General features: G+C 50.4%; 1 protein-coding gene across 1 annotated transcript in view; it reads right to left on the bottom strand.

Annotated features, from left to right (window-relative positions):
* LOC117880099 (dedicator of cytokinesis protein 3-like) overlaps window positions 1–12,071 on the bottom strand; it is a 252,869-nt gene that overhangs the window by 136,397 nt on the left and 104,401 nt on the right. The window contains exon 2 of the mRNA XM_034775833.1: window positions 2,005–2,088. Within this exon, the coding sequence (XP_034631724.1) occupies window positions 2,005–2,088 (84 nt within the window). The remainder of the gene's footprint in view (window positions 1–2,004; window positions 2,089–12,071) is intronic.

Here is a 12,071-nt window from a genome sequence, read left to right as displayed (position 1 = left end):
TTTAAGTCCATAGTGTTAATGGCCTAATAACCTTATATAGCACTTTCAGTATTCAAGAATCTGGTCTACAAAGATGTGCACTGTAATCATTCACAAAATGATAAATATGTACATTATTTTGCCTTCTAGCTCAAGAGCCATGTAGTTTTGGACTAGCCACTTTTTGTCACATCAGATAATTCAGATTTATCTCAGCCATCTAACAAGAGTATTTTATTAGCCTTCAAAGCCAGTTCCCAGGAAAAATTTTATGCAGCCTTTGTCAACATGAAATCAGCTTTTGAGTCTACTGACAGAGATCATCTCTGGGAGAAACTTGCGAAGGCTAGGCTTCTTTATCTTGAAAGCCCTCCATAGACAAACAGTGGGCAAGATTAGGATTGGGTGGCGAGATAAACTAATTTACTTATCCATCATAAGAGACATCCAACAGGGCTGCTTATTGGTCCATTTTCTTCTTAATTTTTACATTAATGAGATTGTGACAGCTTTAGAAGTAGTGCAACATTTCCCTCCCAAAATTCTGAACCGATTTGTGTTGGTCCTTCTTTATGCAGACAACATGGTTCTGTGGTCCCAAACCCCCCTAGGCTTAAAGTATATGTTAAAGGACTTTAGCTCTTTTTGCAAGTAGGAGAACCTGACCATAAACTATAAGAAAACTAAAGTAATTTTCTCTGGCCACAAACCAGAACTGTATAAATAGATGAATGATGGCCATTATACTGAACAGGTCAGGTTTTTCCCCGTTTGGATATCTGTTTTACACATAATGGCCAGTAGGATAAACATATAGAGGAGTTATAATTTTAAAGGTATAATTGATTTGGGGGAAGGGTAAATCTTGTGTTTTTAATTTGCGTTTTTAAAACTCTATTTGTTTTTCAGAGTTATCAATTTAAAATTTGTATTTACTGTAGTATGCACAGTGGTCTATGGCTAAAATGGTATATTGATAAACTATGCTAAACTACTAACTGAGTAAATTTTAATGCACTGCAATCCAAATTTAAAAAAAAAATACTAATTGTTCTTTGGTGTGATGCAACATTCACGAATTACAAGATTCCTGTTCATGTTCATGTTAGAGACAAAAGACTGCATGGCCCATGGATCTGCAACTCAGATACATAACTATGGATCTGGGACCTGGATTAATTTTTTTGAAGACATTTTTGGATTAAGGATCTATAATTCCATCTCAGGGGTTTTAGTGAAACATGCTCTCATGTTTTATGTTGTCAAAAGTATGCCTCAAAGGTATTACAAAAAAATAATTTACAGTTGCTTGCTTTTTCTGTACAATAGTGGACAAATCCTTTACACATGTGATTAGCAGCACTGACTTCAACTGGTTTATTCCCATGAGTAAGGCAGCAGGATTGGACCCTATATGTATACATTCAAAGAGAGAGAACAGCTGCTATTGCTGTAATGTACTGGAAATGGCATTTACTTTTAAGGGTAAAAAGATGGGAAAGAAGGTTAATTGTAAAACACTCTCCTACATAAATCAATAATTTCAACAAATTATTCTTTTTCAGTCTTGGTCCCAACCAAATCACTAATATATTTCATTAAGCATATTTTCAAATACTTATGGAAAATAAATAATATTGGTAAGCTCAGCTTAATAGGAAGGGGATAAAAACTACAAAATATGATTGGAAATCTAGATATTTGTTCAAAAGTCAACATGATGAAAATTCACCACTAGACACAACCACCATAAAACTCTCAAGTCAGGGTTCGAACATTTTCTGGACAGATGGTTTACTTAAACACGCTGACCTCCTATCAGACTGGATTACTGCCCGTAATGCTCTAGTCTTTCCTATGGTAAGTGGGTCAAATGAGGTTTTATCAGAGTATTTTGATGATCTGATACATCATGGTCCCAAAATGATTTATTAAAATCCACAACTGAAAATTTTTTTATATATTTCTACTGCAAATAAAATTTATCTTTGGGAAACACACCCCACTCCAACCCATCATACTAACCTTCACATTTTTCCAAGATCTGGACAGTTTCTCCTAGTTCCAAGACTAAGCCTTGTGGTATAGATCCTCGGAAGCTGCATATCACTAGAAAAAATAAAAGATAAAGGTTACATATTGTCTTGTTTTATTCTTAAAACAAAGGAGACTCACATATTAGCTTAATTTATTTATACACAAAGAGCTGTTACATATCTGCTAAAAAAAAAAAATCTTTCCCATTTTGCCAATTACTTCCTCTTGTACATTTTCTCGCTCTTACCACAACCATGAACTCCATTATGTTTAAAAATGATCCATACTTTTGGGGGAAATAATCTAGGTTGAGGAAGACCTCAATCATTTTTAATAATTGATCCCAGATGAACTCATGCTGTATACCAAGATTCACTTCACCTATGAACTTATAAAGTGGAAGAAATAGCACTGATTTTATTTGGATCAGGAATATTATTCTTGAGCATTAATGTACATAAAAAGGGAGGCAGATTGCAGAGATTACCTTTCTCCAACATTTCTATTCATCTTCAAGCACGGTCTGGCGCTAATTTAATATAGGAAAGCAGTTATTTTTAGATATTTATGATTAAGGCTATTAGATAATTTGTTTTTTGTTTACAAATACTGAATAGGTTATAGAGCTTTAATAATTTAGAGATGACAGCCTTAAGTGTTGTGTCTTTTCTTCCAGTTTTTTTATTGGTTAATTACTGTAGAACTGAATTAAGAAAAATCACTTTATGAAGTGTCTTGTCTTAAAAATGAATGTAGAAAAATATAAATAAAATAAACCACCAGTCAGAACCTAAATCTAACAAGAAAGGAATTATTTGTTGGAAATGCATAACAAAGTCTTCCTTATCCATGATACTTGTTAAAATGCCATAGTGGCACGGCTACTGGTTGTTGTTGTTGTTTTGGGGGGGGGCAGGTTGTATTTTTTTTTTTTACATTAATAGGTCATGTCAACAGTGACTAGGATTACATATAATTATGATCATTCTTTTAAAAACCTTTGTATCTATAAGTGTCATTAAAATTGTAATTAAAAAATGGAGAAAACAGAAAACCCACTTTCTCCTGAAGAACTAACTTTAAGATGGTTTATATATACACTGACAATACACACATCTTGTACATACATTTTACACACACACACACACAGAGAGAGAGGAGGTTTATAATGGAAAACCATGAGTTGAAATAGTGACCTCCAGTGGGGAATAATATATTCAGGCTAAAACTCCAGACATTTGCCTATAAGTAATTTTTTTTTAAATTTAAGAGGAAATACCTTTTCCTTTAAAATTAAACTCAAGACTATGGGCCTAATTCTCCATTCAGTTGAGGTGCTTATCACTTCTTTACTTCACACAGGCATTTTCATATAACAAGGAGCCACTGTAGCGAGTCCTGTTTATAAAGCCCATCCATGCACTAGGCACAGCTTTCTCAGGGGCTGGTCTGATACTGTGGAACATATTCCCACAAGAACTATGGACCATCAAACGTCACCATTTTCTGCTCCAAGTGCAAATCGCACTTCTTCAACCTTCTCTAACATGTAACACAGTATATTTTTAAAAACTAAACCCTAAACCCTAGCAAAACAAAAATTTCACTGCACACACAATTTTCCCCCTGTGGAGAGGATGACAGGGGAACAAACCACATGACCAGGTTAGTCACATTGCTTAATGCACTAATGGAAACTACTCAGATTCTACAGTAACGATGGAAGTATAAGAACCTACATACAATAGAATATGTGCCTCTTCCGGCTTCCTGAAGATCTCTATGCAGTGTGCACAGTCAAGGAAAAAGGGTCATGGCTGGACTTCTCCACCAAACCCCAGCCATTTTAACAGCTCCTTGGGTCTAGTGGCAGCCACTGTAGGCTAGAGCAGACTTCACTCTTCTAATTTATGTCAGACAGGACAAGCATCCAGACAGCTCCAGGACTGGAGGAGTCTCAGGGTGACTTAAAGCCTGGCTGGGGCAATAGTGCAAAAATCCTTTAAATCACATACAGATATTCTCAATCCATTGGATTCGGTTTCAATCGCAGGGGAATTATTATATATAATTATAAATAGGTCCTGTTATTGAGGATTGTGGTGGGGCGATTACCCCACACCCAGAGAGACTGGGCTGCGGCAGGCCTAGGCGCCTGCGTAGACGCGCAGCCAATCAGGAGAGGGCTTACTGGGAGCCAATAAGAAGGCAGATTGGAGCCAGCCAATCAGGGCCCGGCTTAGCCATATAAAAGGGCTGCCCAGAGCAGGAGCAGTCAGTCTGTCCCAGGCCTTCAGAGGGGAAGGTCTGTCTCCAGAGCTGGGAGGCCAGCACCATGGACAGCGCAGTGCAGGCCAGCCGGAGAGAGTGGGAGAAGGCCCTACTCCATAGCCTGCTAGGCGGCAGGCCTGGGAGGAGGAGGCCTAGCGTAGCGAAGGGCTGTTGGGGAAGCGGTCCAGAGGGATAGTCAGAGGAGGAAGGAGAAGGAAGACAGTGAGACTGTCGTCCGAGGGCCTCTGGACCGGGACTCAGAGTAGTGGGCGGGCCTGAGTCCCCGCCCCCTTTCCCCCCTTTGTTTGCTGTGCTGTCCCATACACAGCCACGAGCCGCAGGGAGCGGCCGGTCAGAACCACACCGGGTCCTGGACTCTGAGGATCGGACTCGAGGGTGTGGGGCTGTTGTTTAACCCTCCCCCCCCCCGGAAGGGGGTGTGATTGGACAACGGGACACTGTCGGAGGGCAGTGCTCCGGAAGAGGACGCCAACGTCGGGAGCAACGTAAGTCCGTGCACCCCACAGAGGCGAGACAACAGGCGGAACGCCACCCAAAGAGGGCGCTCTACTGGCGCAAAACTAATTCCCCGAAGCGGCCAGGAGGAGGCGCCACAGCGGTGAGCTACCGACCCTGTCACACGTGGTGGAGAATGCGGGCATAGCGGTCCGCCCCTGATACGAGGGGCCAGCGCCAAGACTGCGGACTATTGCCCAGAACAGTGTCTTGCGCAGACGGTCGATCCAGATTGTGGGTGCAGACCAGGACCCACCAAAGGGGTCCAGAGAGTGGGGATTGAACCGGGAGTAACCTGCTGAATCCCAACATGGAGGCTGAGAAGTTATTAAAATGGCTGCTAGAGAAGCAGCAGGAGCAGTCGGCCCAGCAGCACCAGCAGCAGGTGCAGATGCTGCAGCAAATGACCACTCAGCAGCAGCTGATGATGACTCAGCACCAAGAGAATCAGCAGCAGCTCCTCCGAGAGTTGGCCACCCAGCAGTGGGTGCAGCAGGAACATTTGGTGCAACAGATGGCCGCATTATTACGGCCGGCAGGAGGCACCCCTGCCGCCCCCATGGGAACCGGACTGGGGGATACCCCAGAGGCACTACCGATACACCTCACCAAGATGGGGCCCGAGGACGACCCAGAGGCCTATCTGGTCACATTTGAACGGGTGGCGACTGCTGCCCGGTGGCCCTCAGAACATTGGGCCACGTTACTAGCCCCTTATTTGATGGGGCAGGCTCAGGCCGCATATTGGAGCCTCGACCCCCGGGAAGCACTCGAGTACGCCCGAGTCAAGGCGGCCATCCTAGACCATACCGGCATTAGCCCAGAGACCTACCGACAGCATCTCCGTAAGGAACAATATCCTCCGGGGGCCCGACCCCGCGCCGTGGCCCAACGCATCCGGGACCACTGCTGGAGATGGTTGGACCCAGAGGGCCTGACGGGACCCCAGGTGGCGGAGCTCGTAGCCTTAGAGCAGTTCACCCAGATCCTACCCCCGGGAGGGAGGGCCTGGGTGCGACGGCATCGACCGGCCACCCTCTCCGCAGCAGTGGCCTTAATGGAGGACTACTTATTGGCCGAGGGGGCGGAGGCACCACTGCGAGCAGCCGAAAGCCTTGGTCGCAAGGGCGGCGCAGAGAAGGGGAACCCTCGTGGGGCGGGAGCCTCTGGACCACTGGCAGGCAACAGCCATCGGCACCCGAGACCTCCCAACCCTGAACCCCGACCCAAGTTATTGCCGGTGGCGACTCGAAGGGAGCAACAGCCCCCGGAGTGAACAGGCCCCCCCGGAGGAGGCCCACGCCCGGCCGAAACCCGAGAGAGGTGCTGGGGCTGCGGTCAAGAGGGACATTTCCGGCGAGATTGCCCTTTTTTGGACTGCAGCTACGGGCAGGCCTGGATGGCCGGACAACGGGCACGGAAGAAAGGGGTAAGAAAATTGATAGTCCCGGTCCAGGTTGAAGGGAACCCCACCAATGCCCTCGTAGATTCGGGGTGTAGTCAGACCCTCATACGAGAAGGGCTGGTCCCGAACCTCAATCTTTCGGGGCCCCCGATCTACCTGCAGTGTGTGCATGGAGACATCCGCCAGTATCCCACAGCCTGGGTCAAGATGGGAGTAGGCTGCCGGGAAGAGGGTCTCCGAGTAGGAGTGGCCCCTAGGCTGGCCTACCCGGTGGTGTTGGGACGAGATTGGCCCGGCTTCGGAGAGGTCCTCCTAAGATATCAGCCACCCAAGCCCCGACCAGACAGGACTATAGCACCGGGAACGGGGCTGCTTGGGAGCAGGCTAAGGGATGACCCCGGCGAAGGGACCTCCTCGACGGCGGAGACCCCTGCGAATCGTCCGGGAGACAGACCCCATTCGGTGGAGGACGCCCGGGTAGAGTTAGAGCGCGACGGGGACTTCTTACGTGAGCAACGGGAAGACCCAACCCTAAGCCAAGCCTGGGAACAAGCCAGCAACCCTGCTGTTGAGGGGGACGGGACGGTACGGACTCCGCAGGGCCCCCGCTTTGAGGTATGGCAGGACCGCCTGTACCGAATACCGCAGGAACCCCAGACCTGAGAGACGTTCCGCCAGCTGTTGGTCCCCCGGAGACTGCGAGCCGGCCTCCTCCACTTAGCCCACGCAAACCCTTGGGCCGGACACCTGGGACGTGAGAAGACCCTACAGAGGGTGGCCCGCCGGTTTTTCTGGCCAGGTATCCACCGGGAAGTGGCAGACTTTTGCGCCTCGTGCCCAGAATGCCAGCGAGCCGGACCGAAAGGGGTAGCTCCTGCACCCCTGGTACCCATGCCAGTCGTGGGGGTACCCTTTGAACGGATCGGGATGGACCTCGTCGGCCCCCTTGAGCGAAGCAAGACAGGGAACCGCTTTATACTAGTAGTCGTGGACTACGCAACACGCTATCCCGAAGCCGTTCCCCTAAAGACAGCGACAGCACCGACCATTGCGGGTGAACTGGTAAAGATTTTCGCCCGAGTTGGGATACCCGAGGAGATATTGACGGACCAGGGCACCAATGTGTCCTCCAAGTTAATAGCCGAGCTATGTCGCCTCCTCCATATCCGGACCCTCCGGACATCGGTGTACCACCCGCAGACCGATGGCTTGGTAGAGCGGTTCAATGGCACGCTAAAAGCCATGTTGCGGAAGTTTGTGGAGGAGGACCCCTCCCATTGGGACACCTTGTTGCTGGCCCTGCTGTTTGCAATAAGAGAGGTACCACAGGCCTCGACGGGGTTCTCGCCTTTCAAGCTCCTATATGGCAGGCAGCCCAGAGGAATACTGGACCTCCTGAAAGAGGAGTGGGAAACACAGGAAACGCGGGTCCTTGGGACCACACAATATGTACTACAACTCCGGGAGCGACTCCAAACGTTAGGGGCCTTCGCCCGTGAAAACCTGGAACGGGCCCAGGCAGGTCAGGAGCGCCTCCATAATCGAGGGGCTAGAGGGAGGAAGTTCGCCCCAGGCGATCGGGTGCTGCTTTTACTGCCCTCTTCCGAGTCGAAGCTCCTGGCCAAATGGCAGGGTCCCTATGAAGTGATCCGACGAGTGGGACCAGTCGATTACGAGGTCAGACTACCTGGTCGACGGAAAGAGACCCGCATTTATCACGTTAACCTTCTAAAGGCCTGGAAAACCCGGGAAGCCATGTTCATTGGCCCGTCCACCCCAGATTCAGAACTTGGACCCCTAGCAGGGGACCTTCCCGACCCCGGACCGGCCACGCTGGGGTCAGGCCTCAGCCCTAGACAAAGGGGACAACTACAACGGGTGGTAGAGAAGTTTCCGGACGTTTTATCGGCCCGCCCGGGCCGGACGACTTTAATGTGTCATCATATCGCCACCGACCCCGGGAAGAGGGTGATGGATAACCACCGGCCGTTGCCCAAGAAAATGTGGGATACAGTACGACGGGAGGTAGAGACGATGTTAGAGATGGGAGTGGTAGAGGAATCGACGAGCGAGTGGCGAAGCCCTATCGTCTTAGTACCGAAACCAGACGGGACGACCCGGTTTTGCATAGACTTCAGAAAGGTCAACGCTATCTCTCGTTTTGATGCCTATCCAATGCCGAGAGTGGATGAACTGTTAGAGCGCCTCGGGGGAGCCAAGTACCTGTCAACCTTAGATTTGACTAAAGGATATTGGCAGATCCCACTGACGCCAAACTCCCGGGCGAAGACTGCTTTCCCTACACCTTTCGGCCTCTTCCAGTTCGTAACCATGCCGTTCGGGTTACATGGAGCCGCAGCCACGTTTCAACGCCTGATGAACAAGGTCCTCCAACCCCACGACCAATACGCGGCGGCGTACATAGATGATATCGTGGTTTACAGCCTCGACTGGGAGAGCCATTTACACCACCTGGCAGCAGTGTTACAAGCCCTCAGAGCGGCCGGCCTGACAGCTAACCCGGCGAAATGTCACTTAGGCCAAGAAGAAGTGACCTACCTGGGATACACGGTAGGAGGGGGGAAACTAACACCCCTGATTAGCAAGGTACAAACCCTCAGAGATGTACCCACCCCCACGACGAAGAAACAAGTGCGTTAGTTTTTGGGATTAGCTGGGTACTATCGTCGTTTTGTACCAGACTTCGCATCTATAGCCGCCCCCCTGTCAGACCTAACGAAGAACTCCCAACCTCGACAGGTACAGTGGACTACGCAATGCGAGCGAGCCTTTAACACTCTCAAGGAACGGCTCACTCAAGAACCAGTACTACGACACCCCGACTTCACGAAGGAGTTTATACTACAAACAGACGCTTCGGAAGTCGGCCTAGGTGCAGTACTCTCCCAGGAAGTAGACGGGGAGGAACACCCAGTACTGTATTTAAGTCGGAAGCTGTTCCCCCGAGAAAGACACTTCTCAACGATAGAGAAAGAGGCCCTGGCGGTACGGTGGGCTATCGACGCCCTCCGTTACTATCTGCTAGGGAATAGTTTTATATTAATCACCGATCACGCCCCTTTGCGATGGATCCACAGCATGAAAGACACGAATGCTAGAATTATGCGGTGGTACCTCGCCCTCCAGCCTTACGACTTCCAGGTGCTCCACCGACCGGGTAAGGCCCATACTAACGCCGATTTCTTCTCCAGGCTAGGGGAGGAGGGCGAAGAATCGGATCAAGGAGGGGGATCCTTAACGCAGGGGGTGGTCTGCGAGGGGGCAGTCAAGCTCCCATCCAACTGCCGAGGCCCTAAACAGTTAGCCCTGACGGCAGAGGATCCGTCACGCTTGCACGGGGTGTGTCCCAAATGCACAGAGAGTGCGAGAGGAGGGAACACACCCCAGCCTAGGCAGACGGCCGTGGGAGGAGAACCCTTGCGGGAAACCCCGGTGGAGGACCAGCCCACACTCCTGGAACCGCCGAGGACTGCGACTTCTCCAGGTCGAGAGGGAGCCTCACTGTGGGAGGGACCAGCCGAGGCGGTGGACCACGAGACCCGTGGAGAATCAGGAGACCCGTGGGACACTCCAGCAGCGGAACAGATAGGAGGCAGCTTAAGGGAAGAGACGGACTGGTACGTCAGACCCGGTAAGCCTCAGCGTGTTTCGGTGGGACCCTCCCGCTGAGACAGTGGATAAGCCGGGTTGCCCGTTGGCAAAGACTAATTTCCGGGACTTTGGGGCCAGTAGGCCATAAGGCCCAGTGACAAGGGCTAAGTTTCTAGACTTTGAGCCAGTAAGCTGAGCCACTGTGGGACAAAGGTTGCTTTCTGAGCTCTAGGCCGTTAGGCCGGTTAGGATACCCCCCCCCCCCCGGGAGGGTTCTTAAGGGGGAGGGTGTGTGGTGGGGCGATTACCCCACACCCAGAGAGACTGGGCTGCGGCAGGCCTAGGCGCCTGCGTAGACGCGCAGCCAATCAGGAGAGGGCTTACTGGGAGCCAATAAGAAGGCAGATTGGAGCCAGCCAATCAGGGCCCAGCTTAGCCATATAAAAGGGCTGCCCAGAGCAGGAGCAGTCAGTCTGTCCCAGGCCTTCAGAGGGGAAGGTCTGTCTCCAGAGCTGGGAGGCCAGCACCACGGACAGCGCAGTGCAGGCCAGCCTGAGAGAGTGGGAGAAGGCCCTACTCCATAGCCTGCTAGGCGGCAGGCCTGGGAGGAGGAGGCCTAGCGTAGCGAAGGGCTGTTGGGGAAGCGGTCCAGAGGGATAGTCAGAGGAGGAAGGAGAAGGAAGACAGTGAGACTGTCGTCCGAGGGCCTCTGGACCGGGACTCAGTAGTGGGCGGGCCTGAGTCCCCCCCCCTTTGTTTGCTGTGCTGTCCCATACACAGCCACGAGCCGCAGGGAGCGGCCGGTCAGAACCACACCGGGTCCTGGACTCTGAGGATCGGACTCGAGGGTGTGGGGCTGTTGTTTAACCCCACCCCCCGGAAGGGGGTGTGATTGGACAACCGGACACTGTCGGAGGGCAGTGCTCCGGAAGAGGACGCCAACGTCGGGAGCAACGCAAGTCCGTGCACCCCACAGAGGCGAGACGACAGGCAGAACGCCACCCAAAGAGGGCGCTCTACTGGCGCAAAACTAATTCCCCGAAGCGGCCAGGAGGAGGCGCCACAGCGGTGAGCTACCGACCCTGTCACAAGGATAAGAACCAAAATACTAAGCACCAAAGTAGAATAAAGTTATTGAGACCAGTTACAACATTCAGAAGTTATAGGCTCTGATCAATACACTACCGCAGTGGTTCTCAAACTTCTTTGATCGCGCCCCCGTCTTCATGTCTGTAGTAGTTTACACCCCCCACCGGGTAACCAGACAGCAACTGCCACTCTCCAGCCACCCATCTCTGCAGGCAGAGCAGAGAGCAGCGGCAGCTGGCCAGGAGCCGAGCTCTAAAGGCAGTGCCGCTGCCAGCAACAGCAGAGAAGTAAAGGGGGTACGGTATGGTATTGCCACCTTTTCTTCTCCTCTGCTGCTGGCAGCAGCACTGTCTTCAGAGTTGGGTGCCCGGCCAGCAGCCCCCGCTCTCTAGCCTCCCAGCTCTGAATGTGCATAGTACTTTTTTCACCCTAAAGCTTCTCACTCTCTCTCCTCCAGAATACATTCCACACCTCCCTGCTCCCAGTTGGAGAACCTCTGCTTTACCTTCTAGGTAACTTCTCTCCTTTTCCTCCAATATTTTACAAAACTGTCTCTCTGAAAAGCTGAAATATTTGTGTGACTTTTGCCTTTTTTTTTTCCCCCACACACTTTGTATGAAAAACTAGATCTACCTCAATTTAGGCTTAAACAGTTTCTTTTAGCCTTTATTATGTACATTTTAAGACAAAGCTGTTATCACCTATGAATTACATATACTTGCAAAAACAGATATGGCAAGAAAAATAATTGATCATGTTACCTCGCTTGGAAACAGAATGACGCTTTCAAATCTCTGCTATGTTCACCCCTTCGTCTTCTCTACTCTCATTGTTAATTATCTATCTTTCATCCCATTTTGAAACTGTGCAGATTCAGCTTACCAAGTGACCTCATCTGTGTGCCTAGGTATTCTAAATCCCTAGTTAAAGCATTCTCATGCACAAATCACAATAACTAAACCTGAACTAATAGACATGGTGACAGCTACCCTGCACATAACCTAGACCGGGGTCGGCAATGTTTGGCACGCGGCTCGCCAGAGTAAGCACCCTGGCGGGCCGGGCCAGTTTATTTACCTGCTGACGTGGCAGGTTCGGCCGATCGCGGCCCCCACTGGCCGCGGTTCACTGTCCCGGGCCAATGGGGGCAGCGGGAAGTGGC

Source organism: Trachemys scripta, chromosome 7 (genome assembly GCF_013100865.1).
Source record: "Trachemys scripta elegans isolate TJP31775 chromosome 7, CAS_Tse_1.0, whole genome shotgun sequence".
Taxonomy (NCBI): Eukaryota; Metazoa; Chordata; order Testudines; family Emydidae; genus Trachemys; species Trachemys scripta.
The sequence above is the reverse complement of the archived record's forward strand: the minus strand, read 5'-3'. Positions and strand labels throughout refer to the sequence as shown.